A 26,277-nucleotide genomic window follows, 5' to 3' on the forward strand; every position below is an offset into this window, starting at 1 on the left:
AACAGTAAAGATGTGGTCCCTGTACTCAGGGCATGAAAGTTATCCCGAAGAGCTTTGAGATGACTGTTTTTTGAACCCATAGGTCCTTGGGGTCCTTCTTGCCCCGCTGAGGTCTGGACAAAATGGTCTTGAACTCCATATCCTGCTCCCTGTCAGTTGATTCCAGAGCCTGTGTGGTATGAGTTGCAGCAGCATCTGGTGCCCTAATCCACTTTTCAAGCGTGGTGGCCATTGTTTTGCTTCCGCCTTCTAAATCGAAAATCCTGTACAGTTTCTTTTGCAGCCAACCCTGAACTGAGCCATAAAAGAAGAGAACCCTGGGAAAGGTTGCCTTGGTTAAGCAAAGTTGACACAGTGTAACCTCCTTTCCCTCTCTCCTCACCCTCCCCCAGAAACCAAACCAGATGATCACATTTCATGGGTCTCTCCAAACACTGGTTACCCTTTCAGCATCCCAACAAAGACTGCCAAGGGTGTGACCAGAGGAACTCAGCCAACACTGCCAGACTCCACTGGGCGCTTGGATTCCAAAGACTGTGCCTATCCTCACTACAGACAGTCATCCATTCTCGGGAAATAAAGTGCAGATAGTAATGATAGTAGCCTTTAACAAAGTCTGTTATTTACTGTGCTAATTATTTTAAATTAATGAATATTCTAGTTATATACATTAACAGAAACAATTTCAGGACTCCACCATTTGATCATCCAAAGACTGAAATAACATTCTTAAAAAAGAAATGTCAAAATTACACATTCTTGCAAATAGTTTATTCAAAGCTTATTTGTCACCAAATTACAAACCATAACAATAGGAATATTGATGAGTTCAACATAAAAAAATTTTTAAATAAACTCAACCCTTCTGTTCTGATTCAGAACCACCTACAAGATATATAAAGCAAAAGAACAATATGGAACACTCCATAGTTTGCTACTACTTGTCTTAAAAGAGGGGAAAGAATATATATGTGTGTTACCATATTTATGTATACTCTACATATGTGCATATGCATATATTATATACATGTGCTTATATAATTCCTATACTATTTCTGGAAAGATACACATGATACTGGTATGACTGGCTGCCTCAGAGGAGGGGCAGGAAAAGTGGGTAGCTGTGGGGCAGAGATAAGAAGCAGATTTTTCACAACATAATACTTCATACTTTTTAGCTTTTAATTATATGCAATTATTATCTATTGAAAAAAATGCATTTAAAAGAAAATTCTAAAATAAGTAGCAATAAAACATACATTAAGTTCATGACCATCCAGGGCACATTAGGAAATACCCTTGTGGTATTGGTGGCTTACAATGTCATATAATTTTTTAAAAACTTGAGTTCCTCTTAACCCAAACCTAAAATACACATTTCAGAAAGAAACAAAGAACAGCCAGAGCTGGATGGTCTCTTTAAGTGAAGCCCCACAGAGGCCCTAGGGTCTAACAGTCATCCAGGCGGAGCTTAGCAGCAAAGAGCGAGGTGATGAAGTCATCCCCGATTGCCAGGGCCAGGTCATGGGCTGTCTGGCCATTAGTGTTCTTCTTTCGGATGCTTGCGTTGCATCTGGGAAGAGAATGAGGGGTGAACTGAAGGACATGGGCACTTGGACCTGAGGGCCTGGCTCTTCCCTGACACAGAAGCCAGTCTGGGAGTCTCCTGGCCCCACCTTCCCAAACCTGTCCCCAAGAGGCCTCTATGACCCCTATTCTCAAGGGTGGATCTGAAAAGGGTGAGATATTTTGAGGGGCTTTCTGATTTCAAGTGTTCAGCTGCTAATCCTGGTCATTGGTCATCATTGCACCAAAGTCCTATGGTCAACCGTGTTTAAGGGGGGCAACATTTTCACTGTGCATTGAAAATCCCAGACTACCTAGAAACCATGGTGAGACAATGGACCCTGTTCACAGGATTAATTATATATTCAAACACCAGGGACCTCTGAAATCACCCCAGGTAAGCAGGGGGGGATCACTATGGCCCTCACAAATCTCCCCAGGGGCCAGGGAACATACCCCAGTAAAGCAGCGATGCACTCCCTTCCTGCCATGCCAAGCAGAGCTGCTTCATGTAGAGCTGTATTTCGGAGGCTATTTGGGGGAAAAAATTATCCTGGCTAAAGAAACTGGAGAGGGAGCACATGACCAAAGGGGGTCTTTGTTTCATCTACTGACCTATTTAATAAATTGGGATAATCTCTTGTGTCCCCCATCACTGCCACTTCCCTTGGAGAAATACTGCGATGGTGGCTAAGCTGTGATATTAGATAGCAAGTGAAACATCTATGAACACATTTATTTATTTTTTAATCCTCACCCAAGGACATTTTTTTATTGCTTTTTATAGAAAGAGGAAGGGAGAGAGCAAAATATTGATAGGAAAGAGAACCATAGATTGGTTGCCTTCTGTACACTCTTGTGCTGGGGATCGTAACTGCCTGGACTGAGGATTGTATGTGTCCAGACCAGGGACTGAATCTGCAACCTAGGTATATGCCCTGCCTGAGAATCAAACCCACAACCCTTTGGTTATGGGGCAATGCTCCAATCAATTGAGCAATACAGAAGAGGGCAAAACACATTTATTTTTTTAAAGTGAGAAACCCCACAAGGATCTAGTTTGCAGGTGATTTAACAAAAGCTAATAAAAATTATTTTAGTAAATTTTCAGCCAGAGTTTATGGAACATATAAGATATAGTCTCAACACTGGTTTGGTCCTCTTGGGCATTCTCTGTATAATAACCTTTCAGGGCTTGTGTAGGAAAAATGACTTTGGATTCAGTGAGTTGGGTTTATATGATCTAATAGTAAACACCAATCTTAGAATCCACAGAACAAGCCCAAGAGGTCAGACAGAGCATAGTTTAATACATGCTAGACTGTCTCTCATCCTTGCCTGGAAGGTCTGGCCCATAGAGGGAGCAGTGGATGGCTGATATGAAGGATGGGGTGGTACCTGTATTTTAGAACTCATGAAAAGCTCCTGGTCAGAGATGGCAGGAGAGATGGTACATGGGAGTCATGATTGGAGTAGAAATGGGATGAGCAAATGAACTTCTGCATTCTCCACGACCTGCTAATTACCTGATACCACCTCCATCCCCTGTACCTGCAATTGTACCTGCAGCCATAAATTTATGACAATGAAAAAATATATGGTGGCCTCTTCTCTGCAAAAGATAAATGGAGCCTCTGGTGAGAATTAGGTCTGCAGCTGCCATGCCCAGATAGAAGTCTTCCACTTGTACCAGCGAGAGAACAGCTCAATCTATCTCTCAAAACTCCCCAGTTGACAAGCTCCACTCATGTACACAAAACTCCCATTCATCCAGCACATTCCCTATTCTAAACATGGATAGACAACAAAGGTTGGCAAACATCTGCGAAAAACCAAGACACAAAAACATAAGGAATTTTTTAAAAGGTGAACACCTAATTGGTATTCTGAAAATTACTGAAGACAATACCAGACAAAAACATGGAGCTATGAAGAAGAAACAATCAGAACAAAAAGTAGCTCTTAGAAAGTAAAAATATGATTGTTGAAATAAAAAGTATTAAAAGTGTTAAGAAACTCTCTTAAAAACAGAAAAGGAGAGATGAAATATATGAAAAAAATAAAAAAGAAAGATACAGGAGATCAATCCAAGAGGCTCACATCAAACTAATAGGAGTTTTAGAAGGAGAGAATTTAAAAAATGGAGAGGTGAGAATATCAAAGAGATAATAGGAGAAATTTCCTTTTGAGATTAAGAAAAACATGACTATTCAGATTAAAACACCCTACTGGGTGAATGAAAAACAGTACTAAAAAAAATACCCTTACAATATTTCTGAAAATAAAGGCTTCCAGAAGAACAAATAAATCACAAATGAACAAAAACTTACTGTAGAATTTTCATGGGCTATGTGGGATGCTAAAAATCAAGAGAGAAAAACTTTCTAAGACGAGAAAAATTTGTTTTGAACACAGAAATTAGTATTAGTCAAATATTAAGCAAGAGTGAATGCAAAAAAAGGTCTTTTTTAGGCATGCAAGGACTCAGAAAATTATTTCTACAAACCCTTTCTGAAGAAATCATCTGAGGCCACAATTTATCTTGACAAGGGGGAAAACCCAAAAAAGAGGAAAATGTGAACAATAACTTCAAAAAAGGAATCCTATAATGACCACTGTGCAGCAGGGCTGGAAAGCTTTCAGGCAAAACCCAAATAGGAAATACACTCCAAGAAGAATGTCTCTAAGAAGAATGGCATTGAAAAAGTAAGAAACAAGATAGGATTATGGATCTGATGAAAACATGGTTGTTTTTTTTTTCAAACCAGGAAAAACAAAAGCAATCAGAAATTCTGACTTCTGGTCAAGATAGCAGCATGGGCAGACATGGCTTGCTTCTGTACAACCACATCAAAATTACAAATAAAATACAGAACAACCATCACTCATGAATGTCAGAAACCAAGCTGAATGGAACTCTGACAAATATGGAATTAAAGAAACCACATTCATCCAAACTGGTGGGAGGGGCACAGATACAGAATGGGCTGGACCCACACCTATGTGTGATAGATAAAATTCAGGAGGGACATCTCAGGATCGAGGAGTCCCAGACCCATACCAGGCCTTCCAGGCTTATTTTCCAGTGCCAGGAAAATAAGTCCCCCCCCAAAACCAGAGGGGATTGAGTCAGTGGAAGAAACTTCTGGAGCACCAAGCAGTTCCTATTAAAGAACATACACATAGACTCACCTACTCAGACTCACTGCCTCTGAGCTCCAGCACCAGGGTAGCAGCTTGAAAGTCACCATTAGTATACAGGGAGAAACTTAAGTGTCTGGCATCAATGCAAGCAGAAGCCATTGTCCCTTTTCTAAACCCTCCCCTCAAAAAAGCAGTAAGCTGGTGCCATATCTGAGACTCCCTTAACCTGGCTAATATTGTTTGACCCACCTTGGAGGTCCCAGGAAACTCTGCCCCACCCAACTTAAAGGCCCACCCAACATGCTTTTCTATATGAATGGCTGGTCTTGGCTAATGTTTTACAACTTCCTAACTCCTGTCAAACAACCAACAGCAGGCTTCAGTGAGCCCAGGCCCAGGACTAGCAGCAGCCAACTTAGAGTCACAGCTTGGCTACAACTGGGAATCTCCAAGCCCAGCACAAGCAGCAGCCATCTTAGATTGCTTTAAAGCTAAGGCATGAGACCTTGGGAAAAACACAGGTGGGGGTTTATCTTGACCTGTACCATCAGTGAAACCACAGGGCCAGCACACCCAGTAGACAGCTACAGACCATGTCAGAGTACTACTACCCTGTCCCTGCACAGATGATCCTCCATAAAGTGTAAGTGATCACAGCCAGTCCTTGCAGCTGTCTGGCCTGGGTAAATCCCACCCATTGATGTGCCAAAAGCAACCAAGGCTCAACTACAAGAGGAGAGTTGAGTTACTCAGCCCACACAAAGGGTGCACCTCAACTACCCAGCCTGGATGATAGGGGAGGCTGTGCCACTGGACCCTACAGGGCACCTACAACATTAGGCCATATTACCAAGGCACGGAGTCAAAGCAGCTCTATCTAATACATAGAAACAAATGCAGGGAGGCTGCCAAAATGAGGAGACAAGGAAACATGGCCCAAATAAAAGAACAGAACAAAACTCCAGAAAAAGAGCTAAACAAAATGGGGATAAGCAATCTATCAGATGCAGAGTTCAAAACACTGTTTATAAGGATGCTCAAGGAGCTTAGTGAGGGCCTCAGCAGCATAAAACACATCCAGTCAGAAACAAAGCATTCACTAATTGAAATAAAGAACAATTTACAGGGAAACAATAGAATAGATGAAGATGAGAATCAAATCAATGATTTGGAAGATAAGGAAGCAAAAACAAACCAACTGAAACAACAAGAAGAAAAAATAACCCCAAAATTGAGGATAATATAAGCAGCCTCTGGGACAACTTTAAGATGTCCAACATTCACATCACAGGGTAACAGAAGGAGAAGAAAAAGAGTAAGAAATTGGAAATATATTTTTTAAAAAAAAACAGTGAAAGAAAACTTTCCTAATTTGGTGAAAGAAATAGACATGCAAGTCTGGGAAGCATAGAGTCCCAAACAAGGTGGATGCAAAGAGGCACCCCATTCCAAGACACATCATAATCAAAATGCCAAAGGTGAAAGATAAAGAGAGACTCTTAAAAACAGCAAGAGAAAAGAAGTTAGTTACCTACAGAGGAATTCCCATAAGACTGTCAGCTGATTTCTCAAAAGAAACTTTGTAGGCTAGAAGAGACTGGCAAGAAATATTCAAAATCATAAAAAGCAGGGACCTACAGCTAAGTTGCTCTACCCACCAAAGCTGTCATTTAGAATCAAAATGCAGAAAAAGAGCTTCCCAGACAAAAAAAAAAAATCTAAAGGAGTTCATTGTCACCAAACCATTATTATATGAAACTTTAAAGGACTTATTTAAGAAAAAGATGATCAAAATTATGAACTATAAAAAGGCAAAAAATATACATCTATCAACAACTGAATCTAAAAAAAAAACTAAACCAACAAGAACAGAGACAGAATGATAGATATTGAGAGCATTTTGACGGTTGCCAAATGGGTGGGGGTGAGGAAGAATGGGCGAAGAGGTGATGGGATTAAGAAGTAAAAATACAGAGAATCAAGATGGTGGAGGAGTGGGTGGAAATCACACTGACATCCTCCCATGACCAACCTGGAATTACAACTAAATGGTGGAGAAATCACCTGGAACAAACAACTGAGCAATAGTGAGAGAGGAGCCTTATAACCTTGGACAGACAGAAGAATCAGCTTTAGCACAGCCTAACCAGTAAAGAGTGTGGTAGTGACTGGAGAAGGCAGGCGGGGTGCCCACGAGGAGCAGCACAAGACAGATATTGAAAGGGCCAGTTGGATCCCCCTGAGAAGAGTGAGGTCTAAACCATAAGCAGGGATCTCCAGCCTACAGCACCAGAGCCCAAAAAGTACACAGATAATGCCCAGCTGCGGAAAGCAGCAGGGTGACTCTCTGCCAGAGACAGGCAGCTGGAGATGCAAAGAGCCATTTAAAGGGTCAGTGCATAAATTTTAGTTTGCAGCCACTTACCTAGGGCTTTGGCAAAGGCGGGGGCAGAGTGGGCTAGAGACACCTGAGGAGAGACAGGGGAAGGAAGCTTTGGGGAGAGAACTGAGAGAATAGCTGGCAGGATCCCAGTGCTGATTCATCCCCCAGATAGCAGCAGCCATTGTGCACTGGCAGACCACTGCCCTGAGCAGCATCAGCGTGAGGGGACCGATACCCACACTGCCAGGAGGGCCTTGGCCACATCCTGTAGTTTCTCTAAGCCTGCCTGCTGAGTGCAGAGTGGCAGCCACAGATAGTAGACCACTGGATAAAGGGGGAGCAGAGTGGCCTAGAGACACTTGAGAAGAGACTGGAGATGGAGGCTTAGGGGAACGAATGGTGAGAGTGGCTGGCGTGATCCAGTGCTGACTCCTACACCTTATAGCAGCAGCCATCTGGCTCAGGCAGACCACTCTTCTGAGCAGCAGCACATGACAGGACCCAGTAACTCCACCCCTGGGAAGGCCTTGGGCAGTCCCTGTGATGTCTCTAGGCCGGCCTGCTGAGTGCAGAGGGACTAGATTAATAGCTGAAGGAGACAGCCACAGACAGAAGATTCCTGGAAGTCTCGAACAGACTGCCTAAGGTTGAACAGGGTCAACATCTGACATCATCAGAGGCAGATCCAGAGGGGGAAGAAAAGCACAGCGGTCTCCTACCAGAGAGATTCACAACACAAAGTCAGGAAATCAAGACAAATCAATTGAAGAAGCAGAAGCCAAAGAGAAAGCCTCTCAAATAATGAGAAGACAATGGAACACCCCCCTGTCGAAGGAAAGGGAGGAATCCCCAGAAAGAATGAAATGAAATAGAGGGGTGTTTGAAATAGAGGCAAACGAAATAGAGGCAAGTAAACTATCAGATACTGAGTTCCAAACAATGGTTCTAAGGAAGCTCAGTGAGCTCAGTGAGCTCAGAGAGAATTACAAAAAACTACAGTGAAATTACAAGGAACTTACTGAAAACTATACCAGCATGAAAAAGAACTAAGAAACTATCAATAGGAGGCAAGAGGAAATGAAGAATACAATATCTGAATTGAAGGACACAGTAGAAGGAATGAAAGGCAGGCTAGACGAAGTTGAGGATTGAATTAGTGAGCTGGAGGACAGGTAGAAAAAAGCTCCCAGAAAGAGCAAGAAAATAAAAAAAGACTCAAAAATAATGAAGAGGCATTGAGGGAAATGGAAGGTAACCTGAAACATAATAATATCTGTATAATAGGGATACCAGAAGGAGAAGAAGAGGAGCAAGGGATAGAGAATCTGTTTCAAAAAGTAATTATGGAAAACTTCCCTAGTTGGAGGGAGAAAAAGTCACACAAGTCTAGGAAGCACTGAGGTTCCCATTCAAGATGAACCCAATGTGGCCCACTCCAAGACACATCATCATTAAAATGGCAATAAGCAAAGACAAAGAGAGAATCCCCAAAGCAAGCAAGGGAGAAAGAGGTAGTAACATATAATGGAGCCCTGATATGGCTAGCAGATGACTTTTCATTAGAAACACTACAAGCCAGAAGGGAATGGCAAAAAATATTTCGAGTAATGAAAAGCAAGGTCCTACAACAAAGACTATTCTACCCAGCAAGGCTCTCAATAAAAATGACAGACGAAATAAGGAGGTTCCCTCACAAAAGAAGGCTAAAAGAATACATCTCCACCAAACCAGCACTGCAAAATATGCTAAAGGGACTGCTTTAAGAAGATGAAGAAGAGTCTATGAATACTCAGTTCCTTTCACAGTTGCCAACCCTTGATATTAACAATATTTTTAATACTAATCTGATTGTGACAGTGATGTGTTAAGTGTTACTTTATTATTTGTTGAAACTAAACCTGTTTTTGTATATTTCTTGCCTATTTCTATTATTTTAGAAAGCTTTAAATGCCTTTTTGGTATTCCTTATTCATTTTTTGATTAAATATTTGTAGAATTTTTGCCCTAAATAAAAACAACTATTAACCCTTTTTTAGATATATTGCAAATACTTTCCTATTCTATTACTTGTCCTTTAACTTTTTTAATAAGTATATTACTATATAGTCTTAAATGTTTAATATAGTCATATTGTCAATATTTTACTTTATAACTTCTGGGCTTGAATATGTTACTTCAGGGTAAGAAAAATATTATTTTGAATTTTCTCTGAAAACTCCTTTGATATTACATATTGACTTTTAACTCACCTGAATATTTCTTGTATAATGTGTGAAATAGGGCTCTATATTTGTATTATTTCAAGTAATAGCAGTCCATGTAACTTACTAGTGGAATACGCCTTACTTTTCCCACTGATTTGAAATATATCAATTTAATCATATATTACATTGTTAGCTATATATACATTTCTTTCTAGAATGCTCATTTTATTTCATTGATCTACTTGATTATTTCTATGCTGGTGTCATGTTGTTATAATTGCTGAGACTTTATAATGGAATAAAATTTTTTAATACTTTATAATTGATCTTGCTATTAAAAAAATAAATTAAATCAATCTGCATTTAAGAAAAAGAAAGAAGGGTCTCCTACCTTTTGTGACAACATGGATGGAACTGGAGAATACTATGCTGAGTGAAATAAGCCAGTCGGTGAAAGACAAATACCATATGATCTCACCTATAAGTAGAACGTATTCAACAAAATAAACTAACTAATAAAATAAACCATAGGCAAAGAAACATAGGGCAGACTGAAAGTAACCAGAGAGGATGGGGAAGGAGGATAATGGTGGAAAGGAGAAGGGACTAAACAAAGAACATGTATGAATGACCCATGGACATGGACAACAAAGTGGGAATTGATGGTAGGAGAGGTGGGCGGCGTGGGATAGGTGGAAGAGGGCAAAGGGGGAAAAACTGAGACAACTGTAACAGAATAAACAAGATTTAAAAATAAGAAAAGTTTAAAAAAAGAAGTACAAATAGGTCATTACAGAAATAAACATGGGGATATAGAGTACAGTTTAGGAAATGGAGTAGCCCAAGAACTTATACGCATGATCCATGGAAATGAACAATGGTGTGGTGATTTACTGAGGGAGTGGTGGATGCTGGGTAGAGGGGGCAAAGGGGGAAAAATCAGGACAACTGTAATAGCATAATCAATAAAATATAATTTAGCCCTGGCTGGTGTGGCTCAATGGATTGAGCACCAGCCTGTGAACCAAAGGGTCATCAGTTTGATTCCCAGTCAGGGCACATGCCTGGGTTGCAGGTCAGGCCCCCCAGTATGGGGTGCTCGAGAGGCAACCACATATTGATGTTTCTCTCCCTCTCCCCCTTGGTTCCCCTCTGTCTAAAAATAAATAAATAAAATCTTTAAAAATATATATAATTTTTAAAAATAAATCCCAAGAAGATCGAAGATACAAAAATTATGTTATTCATAGTTTATGAAAAAAACGAAATGTGACATGATTTTGAAAAATTCATAGTGTGTAAAGAGGATCCATTTGGCATTTCTGGTAAGAAAATTCTACTTTGAGTGGCCTATGGGGCAATATCTTGAATCCACAAGAAGAAAATGTAATCATTGCACACCAGTTAATTTTTAGTAAAAGTGCTAGAGGAAATTTTGAAACAGAGGAAAATAGACACAAAACTATTGAACTTTTGTCCCCTATGCTGGCTTGAGATACTCAGCAGTATGACTCACTGACCTGGGCTTTGACCCTATCTTAGTAATAATTCGGGAGGCAGTAGTGTTAGACACATGTGATATCCCTCAAGACTTCTGGTCCAATAGCTTGGTCAGCAGGATATAGACAGTTAACAGGAAGGACATATACTCAAGAAACTTTCCACCCCATGTTTCCTTCTATTTGCAGGAGAAAAATAGAATTACAAGGCTGGGAGAGGTCAAGAGGCAGGACAGTATGTAACAAAGCCATCCCACATGACTTGGTATCTCTCTGTGCTGCTTCACAGCTGGGGAAACCAACGCACCAGGAGGTTACATGGTAGACTCAGATGGACCAGTCTCCTCCTCATGATGTTAACATCCACAGACAACTTTACATCTTTTCTTTTTCTGCATTAACTTCATGGGTATATTTCTATAGGGCTCTCTTCTCTTACAGGTCTTAACAATTCAGATTATGACAAAAACATTGCATAACACCCCAAGCGCTAAGAACCTGCCAGCCCCATGATAGTATAAATTCATGAATTAGCAAAATGTATCATCATTTATAAAAGCTACTATCACTTAGACAATCCAACAGTCCATTTTTAAAATTTTGTTTTACCCAGATTTAGAATATATGAGCAGTTGAGTCACTTACTAAGTCCACAATGGGGTGAATGGTTCTTAAGTGAATCAAATTGAACAGGGCATGCATGTGGGCTGATCCTGCTGCAGCAGAACCTGTGAGATATTGGCTGGCTGTGACATGGCACCAGAGCTCTCCTTTCATTGTTTGACTTACGGTCCCCACTGCTGGTCGATGTCTGCTCCTCTCTGCACAAGAACTGGGATTGTTTCATGGTGCTCATTGATCACAGCCACAGTAATAACAGGTCGGCCTTCATTATCACTGCAGTTGGGATCTGCTCCCTGCAGCATATGGAAAAGGGAAAACCTGTCACAAAACCCTGCACTCAGCAGCATCTAATTGCCATCTTATTTACTAACAGACATCCTTGATGGAACTAAACCACTTTAAATCGAAAGAGAAGAGAATAAGAAACCCTGAAACCCAACATACAACAGAGCTACCACGTCACTTGGGTGGTGAAGCTTCTGTTTCCAAATCAGGAGGAGTAGGCACTCAGACAGCCTTGCTTCTTTAGGAAATATGGAGGTCACATGGGGTCTCGCAGGACAGGGATTCTGTCCTCCTTCATGTACCGTACTTGGGCTCATGTGTGCTTTTCTGCCTATTTTCTTTGCCATAAAAACTAGCAACCAGTAACAATTCATATAAAGCTTTGGATTTTCTTTAGTCCATTCCCAAATATTTTTTAAGTAAATGGCACAGTGATGATCACAACATTGAATAAAACTTTCAGCTGAAAGAGACAGAGATGAAACACAAGCTGAAACTCCCAGAGAGACATGCTCTTTGGTTGCACTTACTTCATCAAGCAACTGCTCAATTACAGAGACTCTTCCGTCCCCTGTTGGTCCGACTTCCTTCAGCAGGAGTCTGTTTTCAGGCTGCAGGATTACATAATGTGGTCATTTATACCACTGGAAAATATGTTTACTGTCAAGTCCCATTTGTCCAGGCTCAACCCGGTAAGTAAATGCTTCCTCTCCAAGGTTAAGTTCTGAGCCCCAGGGACAGATGAACATGAGAATGATTGTGTGCGTGTGGGGGTGGGGGGGCGGTCTTCAACAGCCAGCAGCACAAATAAACATATCTAATGTAAATCTTGCTGGTCTTTGAAACCTTGCCTTGATGAAGAACATCGCACTCACATTATTTTATATTATTAAGGGCAGGGATTCAATAAGAAATCGCACCAAAACCCGGAAACCCCCCACTATTTTTTATTATGAATATTTCTAGGAAAAGCAACCAGGTGAATCTTAAAATTTACTTTGCATGCTATATAAACTATTCAAAGTCAGCCTACTTATCACAGTTCGGATGAGGTATGAATGAACCAATAAGGTCGACCTCTTGCTTGGCGGGAAAAAGCTCATCTATCATCAATCTATCATCAGAAATCTGAAAGTTTTTATTATCTTTTATATTTTCAAAATGCAATGAAATTTATCTTTATATAATCTTTCTTTATATACAAAGGATTTCAAATGCTGGTTCCTGTAAGTCTATACAATCTAGAAAGCAGAAGACATTACTTCTAGCATGTTTCCTCCACTGGATATGACCCTGGGGTGACTCTGGGGTAGTCTCAGAACCATCATTTTATAAAGTGGAAGTGATACCACCCCTCCCTAGCTCCTTGGAAAGTCATGAGGATGAAGACACTGGCTAAGGCCTCTGAGGCTTTCAGAAGAAGATGCAAGGTCCACCCTGTGTCCTCCCAGTGAGTAGCTTGGAACAAAGGGCTCTAATCAGTTAAACCCCCCATCTTGTGGGGTGAGGGCAGTTGTTTATACTGAATTCTACTCCTTATGAAAGAAATGAACCAGAATGCACTAGAATGTCAACTTCATGAGGTCTGAGACCTTTATGTCTTTTGTTTTGTTATATGTTCAATACCTAGAACTGTACCTGGTACATATGTCTCAAAAATAATCACTGAATGAGTGAACAGATGATATAGTTTCTGTTACTTATCCCCTAAATTTGAATGAGAAAATAAAGACACATAACAGTGGGCAATTCAAGTCACATAGAGAATAAGTGGGTAGAGTGTCCAAAATGGTAAAATTGTTAACTTTATAGAACTCTATACTTACTGATAATATTTCAAACTGGGAGAAGGTAGAGAGTACAAATAATCATAAGCATTAAGTTTAAGATAATTCTCATGTCTTCTTCCCAAGTTTATTAGTGTTTATGACAGGAGGAGGTGTCCCTGCCTCTAGAGAAATCACAATGAAAGCTTGGTGGCGGATATGTGTGCGCCTGAGGAAGCCCTGAGGGCCTGGCTTAACTGAAGCTGGAAGCAGTAATTGACACTGTTTCCATCTCCATCACTGGCTGGGAGGCCCAAGCTCTGGGCTTCTTGCTAATACATCTGTTCTTTCTATTGCAGCCAGAGGACTGGCTATAAGCAAAGGTGGGAGAGAAGCAAGGACACCCACTGCCTCTTTCTGCAAAGCTCCTGCTGAAATTATTCATGGTCTAATTTTTTGAAAAACAAACTCTAATAACTGTGAGAAACTCCAAAAGGATACCATCAGTGGATCAGAAATTGTGAGGGATCCCAGAAATTTAAAGTAGATGGAATCTGCCCTGGCCAGGTAGCTCAGTTGGAACATCATACCAAGATGACAAGGTTGTGGGTTTGACCCCTAGTCAGGGCACATACAAGAACCAACCAATGAATGTATAAATAAATGAGACAACAAAATGATGTTTGTCTCTCTCCCTCTCTCTCCTCCCCTCTCTTCTCTCTCTCTCTAAACTCAATTAAAAGAAAAAGAAAGTAGATGGAGTCTAACTGACAGAAAAATCAAAGCAAAGAAAAAACCCAGGTGAAGACACCAGAGGTATATGTTGTACTCCAGAGAGACTTGCAGATGATCAAAGTTACTCAACAAGGAGGGTAGAAGCTGGGTGCAGGCTGAATTCATGAGTGTATCATTAGAGGACTTTATTTTGAATAGCTGAGGTGGCTGGTGTCCTCTCCTCTCCCATGCAAGGAAAGGAAGCTTTCGCTCTCTGCTTTAACCTTGATAACTATTTTCCAGAGGTTCATAATTTGCCTAACAAAGGCTTCTACTGGGAGTACTGGGGCCCAAGAAGGACAGAACCCCAACCTCTATGATAGATACAGGGAAGGATTTGGAAGACAGCCCATACCAGAGCACTTCACATCACCACTCTCACCACCAGAGGCAAGGCCTTCTTACACTGGCAACTTATAGGACCCAAGGCTTTCTCCTGCCCTTGCCCATACATTCTCCAGGGAGGTCTGCCCCAAGCATACCCATCTACCCACACAGAGACCCCAGTACCACATAGCCATTCTGGGCTCCCAGAATGCAAGGTGTTTGTGATAATCAAACTAGCCCTTTATTTGTTACTGTGACCTGACAACCAATGATAACCACATTTGAGACAAACCAAATATAAGAAAGAGAAAGATGGGCACACAGAACTGATTCCAAAGGAATGAGAGGTGATTTGGGACACTGGTGAGAATTTTTAAGTAATTCTAATTCATCTTGAGATATTTTAAAGGATTCCAAAAATAAAAATATGCTGTCATTAAAAAAGGAAAATGTATTCTTCCATTTAAAAAAATTCTCAAAATAAAACATTAAATAGACCGACCAAAGAAGACAGCTGTAAGGATAAAGGGATATACATACTGTAAGCTGCTCCTTCTTTCCTTGAAATGTTTTAGTCTTAAAAGTCTTTGTCCTCTGAATTTTTTCAGTGGTATCTGAGGTGCTCTGGTTGCAGTCACTCACTGGAATGACAAAGAGATGAGGATCAAAATAATGCCCTCCCATCCTCTCCCCACAGGTAGAGCTAGAGACTACTGCCATGCTCCTCAAGGGGTGAAAATGATAAAATGGGTTTTGTAGAAATTTCTATTTGATTAAACTTGACAGGAAGGACTCCTATAGCCACTTCTCTCAGTCCAGGACCAGAGAATGGGTGGAAAGGGGCGGGGGAATAGAAGCGACTATAGTTTTTAGGCCCCATAGAGCACCCCATCCCCAATTTATCTGCCCAAGCCTGTGAAAGACTTCAAAAGTCTCATCCTTGCCTTCAGGGAAGCCAGAGGAATAAAATGGCTGGAAAGTGAAAGTAAGATATATGGTAGGGCCAGCAAATTTTAAGCAATGCTGCCATCCTTGCCAAGTCACTATGCTTCTGGTCAATGGCTTTAAAATCAATGGAAAGGCACAACTCACCCAAGTTGGACCTGCTGTCGAATAGCCTATTACCACCCTCGGTGACATTGCTCAGAAAGTGGTCGCTGAAATTCACCTCCTTACTGAGGTAAAGGTTCTGGCCAATAAGAAAATTCAGCACCATGAATGATGAGGCTGCTGTGTTCAACTTCCCTGCCAACCTGCTCCTCCTTCTATTAATGACAACTGTCCCCACAGTCAAGACTGAAACCTGGACACCCTTCCTACAGGTCCTGCGCCCACCAGGATGTTCTGTTCGTTTTGCCTCTTAAACAGCTCCTCAGTCTGTTCCTTCCTCTCAGTCATTACAGCCTCAGTCCCCTCTTCTCACACCTGGAACATTAAAACAGCTTCCTAACAGGTTCCCGCCAGCCCACCTTCCATGTGGCTGCCCCAGTCACCTTAATACAATTTGTAACTAACTATGTCCTGCTCCTGCTTAAAACCCATCTGTGTCTTGGAATTAGGGTGGCATTACAGGGAGGCTCAGGCTGCAGAGTTTAAATCCTGGTTCTGTCACTTACTAGATTAGGGACCTTAGTTAAAAATAAGTTGCTTGACTTCTCTGAACCTCGGTTCCCTCACCTCTAAAGTGGAAATATTACACCCCACCTCAAAGGGATGTTGTGAAAGTAAAATGAGCTGAAATGAATGTTTACAAGATGAGGACACATGATACATAGTCCAGACCTGACATTCTGTCTCCTCCTGGACTGATTTCACAGCATGGCACCCTGCCCTATCCTCACATGGCTGCCAGCTTCTACCATCGGGAACCCTCTGCTAACTTCCTCAACACTAGAACACACAGGCTAAGAAAAAAAAGAGCACAGTGAACCTGGGAGTTGGTGCCCACCCAGTTCTCCTTAACTGGTCAGCATACCCATCCCAGCTGCTGTGTTGGCTGCTAACAGCTCATAGCTGACCCTCTTCTCTGGCTAACTATCCTCAGAAGTTGGGTGCTGCTTTTTGCCCTAGAGGCTATGCCTCTGCCCTCCCTGCCTCACTTGGAAACAACTGTGTGGTGTCATTCACAAACCAGAGCTCCTCGTTGATCAGGCTAAATCTAGACATTATTTGCGACCACTTGCACATTCAGGCCATTCCCCTGCCTTGTACCATGCTCCTCACCTCCCTTCTCAAGTGACCCAAGCTCGAACCCAAGCTCTGATCCAAGCTTTCTGACCCAAGCTCTACTCTAGCCCACAACTGAAAACATGGCATTTAGTGCTTTACTTGGTTTCAAAGCACTTTCATGGGCATAATCCCCTTGGATACGCCGGCCTTGCCTCCCTTTGAGGTAGGCAGGGCCCATGAGTCCATCTTAATTTTAAAGACACTGTTAGCACCCTGCTGGGCACATGGTCAGGACCTAATAAATGGTAGCTCCTCTGATTTTCCTTGCCTTCTTTACCCATCTTCTCATTCTATTGATTAATCCTTTTGTATATTTTGATTTCTTGTCCAGTGACTCTAAAGCTGCCAAAATTAATCAATATTTGTTACACTCTTACAGGCTCTGCGGCAATACCCCCATCACCATATAAGGGGGTAGATCAAGGGAGACATGGCCACAGCCTTTGGTTTCTTTTTTAGAGGCAAATAGGACAAAAATGGCAAACATTTGTCAAGTCTTTTCCCAAATCAGTTGTATCACAGACCTGCCACCAGATGTCAGTGAATATAAATAAGCCAGGGAATTATAGGACAATTAAGTGGCTGATAATTCCTGTTTTTACTATATCATTATGTGCCTGAAAACTGTCTTTTCTCAGGCTTAGCTCAATTATTTATCAAATTGTATGAAATTGTTGGCTTACAGTCAAGTTTCATAATATTTGAAAATTTTCCTTTCTATGGGTTACACAGAAACATTTCAATAATTCATAAGCCACAATTTACTAGTTCATCAATTCTTCAATGAATAACTCCTGAAGGTTTCACTCACCTTGTTTGAGACTTGAATATAATTCAGCCTAATGCTAACTTCATAGCCATCTTCATGGACAGTAGCAGAGATAAGCTTTTAAAAAAGTATTAGAGAGGATTCACAACTGTGGGTATGGAACTCAGTGTCCTAAGCAACAACAAAGACATTCTGAGCTATTTAACTATAAATTTAATCAAATGTTTAATTAACACAAAAGAATACAAAAAAGAGAAACAGAGGAACAAAAACTAGATAAAATAGAACATGAATAGTAAAATGGCAGATAAAAATCTAGCCATATTTATAATATCATTAATTTTAAATGACTTAAATAAATACTCCAATCTAGGAGCAGAACCAACAGAATGGATAATAAAGTAAGATCCAAATTTATACTATCTACAAGAGACATACTTAAGTTTAATCAAAACATATGGCTGGATGTCATCACCTTGGAAAAGGTGTCCTGGGGGCCAGGCATTGGCAATCAAGGTATCACAGTTGGGCAGTTTCTCTGTAAGTAGTTGGAGGGATTTAGATTAAACCAGGGATCAGCAAAGGCTTTAAGGATCACATCATAAATGTTTTAGGTTTTGTGGGCCATAGAGTCTCTGTCATGAATATGCAACATTGCCATTGTAACAAAAAAGCAGCTGCGGAAAATAAGTGAATGAGTATCCAATAAATGAATGTGATCCAATAAAACTTTACCTATAAAACTGGATAGCAGGCTAGAATTGCCCACAGACCATAGTCTCCAGACCCCTGGATTAGCCTAAAAAATTAATAAACCATCAAAGTAGGTTATCGAAGGAAATTAAGCAATACTTGACAATGAAATGTTGGGTTGGCCAAAAAGTTTGTTGACTAATTCTGGAGTCTCTTTGTTGAGTTCTGCTTTCAGCTGATCTACTTTGGAGCAGTACTTGTTGGAATTAATCATTTGGTTTTCCAGAAGGAGCTCATTAATACAGGACTCCCTTCCAATCCCACCGTATATACAACATCCCTTCTTTGGATGAAGACTGGCCTTTGGTGTGGTTGGTGGTGGTTCATCTCGCTTGCCCCATGATTTCTTCTGTTCCACATTATTGTAAAGTATCCACTTTTCATTGCCATTTTCATGTCAAAATTTGTTTTAAAAACTGAATGTTTTTGTTATGTTTAAGTAGAAAATCACAGGCAGAAATATGGTCAAAAAGGTTTTTTTCCCTTAACTTAGGTAAAACCCAAACATTGAAGTGATTAACATAAACTAAGCTGGTACAAATGATTTTCAACACTTGATTTGGATATTTTGAGTATGTTGGCTATCTCTTGCATGGTATAACATTGATTGTTCTCAATCAATGTCTCAATTTGATTATTATCAACTTCAACTGGTCTACCTGACCATGGAGCATCGTCCAACGAGAAATCTCCAGCACAAAGCTTCACAACTATTTTTGACACACTTCATCAGTCACAGCACCTTCTCCATACACTGCACAAATCTTTGCATTTCAGTCGCATTTTTACCTTTCTTGAAATAATAAAGCATAAGATGCCAAAAATGTTCCTTATTTTCTTCCATCTTCAATATTAAAATGGCTACACAAAAATTCACCAATTTGATAAGTTTTTTAAATGCACACGGATATGACAGCTATCACAATACAATCTAACAAAATTATTTCAAGTGAAGTTAAATACAACTAACTGCTACTAGAGCCATCCTATGGAAGAAGCCAAATGAACTTTTTGGCCAATCCAATAGTTTCAATGTTGGCCTATTTAGTGGCAGAGGAGCAGAAAGGCTGATTTTTAAAAGTTCTTTCTAGTCTCATGGCAGAAAACAGGTCTTCTTACACGGTGTCTATAAAGGCAAAAAAAGAGTATGGTGTTTGGGGTCTGACAGACCTGCTTCAAATTCCAAATCCCCAGAGACCTAGCAGTGCAGTCCTAGGGAAGTCACTAAACCTCTCTGAGCTAGTTTTCCTGGGTGTCAGGTAAGATTTGTTCTGATCATTTACTGCAGTGTAAAAATTCTCAAACTTAGTTGCATTAAACAACCCCCATTTTTATCATGTTCATGAATTCCAACAGGGCCCAGTAGTGATGGCTTCTCTGAGGTCTCACCTGGAGACTCAAATGGCTAGAGGTAATTTCATGTTTGGGAACTGGAATTACCTAGAGCCTTATCACTCATCTGCCTGGCTCCTGAGCTGGAATGACTTGAGGACTGAATTCATTTAGGGCTGCATACAGAGGCACCTACATGTGGCTACTCAGGGTGACTTGGGCTTCTCACAGCAGGATGGCTGGGCTCCAAGGAGTTTTGGAGGTGAGCATGCCAAGCCAGAGGAAGCCACATGGTCTACAAGACCACACCTTGGGAGTCCCATAGCATCATTTCCAACATACTATTGTCCAACAGTCACAAGCCCACTCAGATTCAAAATGAGGGGATATAGACTCCATCCTTTGAAGGGAAGACTGTCAAAGAATATATGGTCATGTTTTAAAAGCTACCACAATGGTAATACCTCTACCTTGCAGGTTTGTTTTGAGGACTAGAGATGATAAACATAATACAGATATTGAGTGCATTGCTAAATGGTTAAATCTTATAATTACTATTGTTAATATAGTGTAGGATTTAAATATACAATATGGCTGGCTTAAACTACTCTGGGTCATTTACCTCTGACCATCATGATTTCCACAGAGTGTGGTATCTAAAAGCATGAGATGTTCACAATTTAGTGTTTTGGGTCAGGTGCCCAGTAGCAGACCCTAAGGCAAGACTCATGTGCAAGTGACTTATTAAGGCAACACCTGCAAGGGAAGACAGTAAGGAAGTAAGGGAATCAGGGCAGGAAAAGGAAAGAAGCCAAAAAAAGTGCAATTTCAAGTGAAGCTGATGGAGGGTAACTTGAGCCTAATCCCATGAGACACTGTGAAGTGGAAGTTCCATTCAAAGTCTACCCACCTTTCCCATCCTGGGTTCGGCAATCAAGGCCCGGAATTCAGGGTTGTTCTGAGTATAAGACCTGAGGTGAGCAGAGATGTGATCCAACTGTTTTCTCCAGTATCCTGAAGAAAAAGAGAAACCTGTCTATGTGGAAAATTATTCTGAGGCTAAGAAAGAAAATGCTGATGTGGATCATGCATCCTCAGAAAGGTTCCTTTTCTTTGCCAAACTTTATGATGGTTTTTACTTACTTGGACCTCAGGTATGTACTAGAATAAGTTCCATTTAGGGGGCCAGCTTCTTTTTACAATAATTAATTATAGAATATTCTAGAATCTCAAAATAACATATTTTGATTGCTGTGCATGGGGTCTTTTTCTTTTATTCTTTTAAAATTCTTTTTAAATTAAGAACACTGATTAAAGAAATTGAGGAAGATACACATAAATGGAAGCATATACTGTGTTCATGAATTGGAAGAATTATCATCATTAAAATAGCCATACTGCCCAAAGCAATCTATAGATTCAATGTAATTCCTATTAAAATACCAATGGCATATCTCATAGATCTAGAACAAATACTCCAAAAATTTATCTGGAACCCCAAAAAAGATCCTGAGTAGCCTCAGCAATCTTGAGAAAGAAGAACAAATTTAGAGGTATTACAGTACTTGATATCAAACTTTACTACAAGACCACTATAATCAAAACACTCTGGCACTGGCATAAGAACAGACACATAGATCAATGGAACCAAATAGAGAGCCCAGAAATAAACCCATGTCTTTATGGTCAATTAATATTTGACAAAGGGGGCATGAGCGTACAATGGAGTACAGACAGTCTTTTCAAAAAATGGTTTTGGGAGAACTGGACTGGCACATGCAAAAAAAAATGAACTAGACCAACTTACACCATACACCAGAAGAAACTCAAAATGGATAAAAGACTTAAATATAAGTAGTGATACCATAAAAATCCTAGTGGAAAAAAGGCAGTAAAATTTCAGACATATCACGTAGCAATATTTTTGCTGCTATATCTCCTAGTCAGTGGCCCCCAACCTTTTTGGCACCAGGGACCGGTTTTGTGGAAGACAATTTTTCCATGGATTGGTGGAAAGCAGGTGGAGACAGGAGGCAGGAGCTCAGGCTGCAACGCAAGTGAAGCTTTGCTTCCTGGCTTGCCACTTATCTCTTGCTGTGTGGCCTGGTTCCTAACAGGCTGCAGACCAGTAGCAGTCACGGTCCATGTGTTGGGGACCCCTGTCTTAGGGAAAGGGAAATGAGGGAAAAAATAAACAAATGGAACTACATCAAATTAAAAGGCTTCTGCATGGCTAAAGAAACCATCATCAAAATGAAAAGGGAACCCACTATATGGGAGAACATATTTGCCAGTGATACATTGGACAAAGGTTTAATCTCTAAACTATATAATGAACTCATATGACTCAACTCTGGGAAGGCAAACAATCCAATTAAAAAATGGGCAAAGGGCCTGAATGGACACTTCTCCAAGGAAGACATACAGATGGCCCATAGGCATATGAAAAAATGCTCAACATCACTAGCCATCAGAGAAATGCAAATTAAAACCACAATGAGATGTAAACGCACACATGTCATAATGGCCATCACCAATAGATCAACAAAAAACAAGTGCTGGCCAGGATGCAGAGAAAGGGAACCCTAGTACACTGTTGGTAGGAATGCAGACTGGTGCAGCCACTATGGAAAACAGTATGGAACTTCCTCAGAAAATTCAGAATGGAACTGACTTTGACCCAGCAATTCCAGTGCTGGGAATATACCTTAAGAATCCTGATATACCAATTCAAAAGAGATTTATGCATCCTCATGTTCATAGCAGCACTATTTATAATAGCCAAGATTTGGAAGCAGCCTAAGTGCCCATGATAGATGAGTGGATTAAAACACTGTGGTACATTTATCCAACAGAAAACTACACAGCAGAAAAAAAGAATGAATTCCTACCTTTTGCAACAGCATGGACAGAACTAGAGACTATTATGCTAAGTAAAATAAGCCAGTTGGTTTAAGACAAATGCCATATGATCTCACTTATAAGTGGAATCTAATGAACAGAATAAACTAGGTAACAGAATAGAGCTAGAGGCATAGAATCATGGAAAAGACTGACAGCTGTAAGAGGAAGGGGAAAGGTGGGGACTGATTGAAAGAAAGTGAGGGGATTAAAGCACATATAAGAAGGACCCATGGACATAGATAATCGTGTGAGGATTGACTATGGAAGTAGAGGGGGCATGTTGGGAGGGGTGAAAGAGAAAGAACTGTAACAGAATAAACAATAAAAAATTAAAAAACAAATTAAATTATTTTTAAATTAGCCATATTGATATTAGCTAAATATATTAATAATTTAGCTAATATTAGCATAAAATGCACACATTTAAACTACAATTTGAGTTTTGCAAGTGTATACATCTCCATCAATATGTAGAATATTTCCATCACTCCTAGAAGTTCCCTTGTGCCCCAGTCCAGTGTGCCCAGGTTTAAAACATTTGAATTAATTGCCACCATTTAAATCCTGGGAGATTTCACATGAGTCTAGCTTTCTTGTTTCTTATGTGCAGGTGGGAGATGAAGCAGCACCGGGCCTGCCTTCCTGCACAGGCTTGGCTGCCTGGGACAAAAGGGCAGCAGCCCTCTTTGGACAAGGCACAAGCCTCCAGCTAACCACAGTCCCCACAGGCCAGTGGCCTGCCTTTACTTCCTGGTTCTGCTCTGTTGACACTTGAGTCTGTAATTGTGCATCAAATCCTGCCTCATTGTTTTACAATGAAGACACTAAAGTTGAGGGAAATTAGTGACTTTTGCAAGGTAACCCAATGTGGTTTTGTGGAAAGAGCACATCATTTGGACTTCAGAACAGCCTGCATTTACATCCTAAATTTACTATTTATTAGCTTAGTGAACTTAAGCCAGGCACTTAAGTCTCATTAAACCTTACTTTTCTTACCTATCAAATGAGACTAATGCTTCTTACCTTGTATGCTATTGTGACATGAAATAAGAAAATCTAAATGTCTTAGTTTGGGTTCATCTGGCAGCAAAGCCTGAAACAAAGACTTAGGAAAAGTGGTTTCTTACAAAAGTGACTCTGGGAAGCACGAGTGATGGAGTAGTGTGAATAAACCAGCAGTTTTCAAGTGCACCTGTCCAAAGACAGGAAGTCTTCTGCTACTCTCAAGAAAGTCTGAGGCAGCAAAATAAATAGCTGTTGTGGCACATCTAAATATGAGTGATGCCCTCAGTGATGCATGACCACCACAGCTGCACTGAAATCAGGCAGGCTGAGGGGATCTGATGTGGTACAACATAACAGTTCACTATGAATAACTGAGATAACACTAGAGATAATCCTTGGCCTAACGCAGTGTTTGGCACAAAGTACACATCCATTCCTCAAATATTTATTAAGCACCTTCTATGTGCCATGCACTATTCTAGGGCTGGGAATGTAGGAGTGAACAAAGTTCTTGCCCTTGAGTAGCTTACATTCCAGTAGACACAGAGAATGTGCAAATAAATAAATGTGAATGCAGGAGTATGTTAAACTCAATGTTGTGACTGAGAATCCACAATACAATAGATGTACGATTCCCAGATCAAATCTCAGCTCTCAAAAATGCCTCAAGATAGGACTCTGAAAAGCATTGGTTGGGGGAAGGAGTCCTTTGGAAAGGGCCATTGCAATATTGTGAGTCCTCTTTTGAGGGGGGAGGTTAGGTGTGCTCTCTTCCAGCTCAGACTGAAAAAGGTGATTGTAGGAAACTGCCTTCTGCAATAGGAAACTGAGGACGTGTTTCTATAGTCTATTGCTGCCAAGCAAAATACCCTAGAACTTAGTGGTTTAAAATATCGACCACTTTATTGCTCATACTCATATGGGTCAAGAATGTGGTCAGTGTTCAGCAGGTATGGCTCATCTTTGTTCCACATGTTGTCAGCGTAGCCATTTAAACTGGGGTTGGGGGATCGAAGATTACCTCATCCATAGGGCTGAGGCATCTACTAAGATAGCACAAAGTGCTGGGGGCCATCTTCTCATAATTGCTGCCTGCACATGCTCAAATGTCTGGTGTCTTTTTGTTGATTCTTACCTTGGTCATCACTATTTTCCTCCACATGTCACCTGTTTTCATTCAGTAATCTACCCTGGTCTTCTATACATAATGCTCTCTTCCTATGGTATAAGAAAAAGCTTCCAGTCCTTTTAAGACCTAGGCCCAAAGCTGTCATGCTTTCTTTTCTACCACTTTCGATTGGTAAAGCAAGTCAAAAGATCAGTCCGGATTGCCCCCAAAAAAGATAAAAAAACCTCTTCTTGTGAAAGAAGTGGCATGTGCTATACATGTAGGGAGAGGAGAAATCATTCTGGCCATCTCTGCAGACAGTCTACCACAGGACTGATAATACACATTTCCAGATGATCTCAAAGCACCTTGTGGACCAAGTTCTGACTCCCAGTTGGAAAATACAGAGGGCAGGAGAAGAGCTGGAAATGATCTGCTAGCAGCATAGTAGCCTGAAGAGCTCCGTGGACCCAGTTACCAGTGGAATTATAAAACAAATAACCATTTAAAGTCTCTGGAAATGGCTCTACGGACATACAGCAAATAAACAATTAACGAAGAAAATGTATTAAAACTTAAAATAGTGAGAGTCTGTGATATTTCAACCATGAGCGACTCCTCCCCACTCATTTCAGCTAGTCAAGATGGAAATCACTCCAGATGTGTGCAGCCAAAATTACAGGGCTCCCTTTACTGCCAGCTCCCATCTGGACAGCTATGATATCTTCACAGGAGGCAGATGACTTCAGTATTTCTCACCTTGCCCCCAACTACCTGCTGCTGAGACTAAGTTCTGAGGAAGTGTGGTTGAGAATGGAAGCTCCCTTTTTTTCATGAATAATGCCCAGGCAATAGTCATGAATGGAGGTTCTACCATGGGCCTAGTGCACTGATATTACTGGAGTCAACTGTATTGTTAAGATGGCAATACTCTGAAAACTGATCTACAGATTCAGACCAATCCCTTTCAGAATTCCAGCTGGCTTCTTTGTAGAAACTGGCAAGCTGATCCTAAAATTAATATGGAAACTCAAGGACCCAGAATAGCCAAATCAATCTTGAAAAAGAGGAATAAAGTTGGAGGACTCACATTTCTCGATTTCAAGACCTACTACAAAACAACAGTAATCAAAACAGCATGGCTCTGTCCTAAGGATAGACATTTATATTGGTGCAATAAAATTGAAAGTCCAGAAATAAACCCATGTATCTATGGTCAGCTGATTTTTTTTATGAGTACCAAGATCATTCAAAGGCAAATAATCATCTCTTCAACAAATGGCACTGGGACAATGGAATAGCTGCATACAAAATAATGTATTTGTATACCATATACAAAAATTAACTCAAATTGGACCCAAGACCTATGTGTAAGAACTAAAACTATAAAAATCTTAGAAGAAAAGATAGAAGTAAATATTTGTGACTGATATTTGGCCATGGATGCTTAGATATGACACCAAAAACAAGCAACAAGAGAAAAATAGATAAAAATTTGACTTAAAATTTAAAAAATTTGTGTTTCATAGGACACCATCCAAAGTTAAAAGCCAACCTATAGAATGGTAGAAATACTTGCAAATTATACATCTGCTAAGAGTCTAG

General features: G+C 40.5%; 1 protein-coding gene across 5 annotated transcripts in view; it reads right to left on the minus strand.

The window, feature by feature from the left end:
• Positions 1–1,133: 1,133 nt before the first annotated feature.
• DZANK1 (double zinc ribbon and ankyrin repeat domains 1) overlaps positions 1,134–26,277 on the minus strand; it is a 101,451-nt gene continuing 76,307 nt past the window's right edge. For all 5 annotated transcript variants that reach the window (XM_054573520.1, XM_054573519.1, XM_054573518.1 and 2 more), the window contains exons 13-20: positions 20,566–20,669; positions 17,613–17,687; positions 15,665–15,761; positions 15,113–15,213; positions 12,236–12,316; positions 11,586–11,713; positions 2,023–2,097; positions 1,134–1,573 (exon numbers count right to left, since the gene is read on the minus strand). In XM_054573520.1, coding sequence (XP_054429495.1) covers positions 1,450–1,573; positions 2,023–2,097; positions 11,586–11,713; positions 12,236–12,316; positions 15,113–15,213; positions 15,665–15,761; positions 17,613–17,687; positions 20,566–20,669 — 785 coding nt within the window. In that variant the 3' untranslated portion in view covers positions 1,134–1,449. The remainder of the gene's footprint in view (positions 1,574–2,022; positions 2,098–11,585; positions 11,714–12,235; positions 12,317–15,112; positions 15,214–15,664; positions 15,762–17,612; positions 17,688–20,565; positions 20,670–26,277) is intronic.

This window comes from Pteronotus mesoamericanus, unplaced genomic scaffold (genome assembly GCF_021234165.1).
Source record: "Pteronotus mesoamericanus isolate MK-2021 breed Mesoamerican mustached bat unplaced genomic scaffold, CSHL_Meso_final contig_25, whole genome shotgun sequence".
Classification (NCBI taxonomy): domain Eukaryota; kingdom Metazoa; phylum Chordata; class Mammalia; order Chiroptera; family Mormoopidae; genus Pteronotus; species Pteronotus mesoamericanus.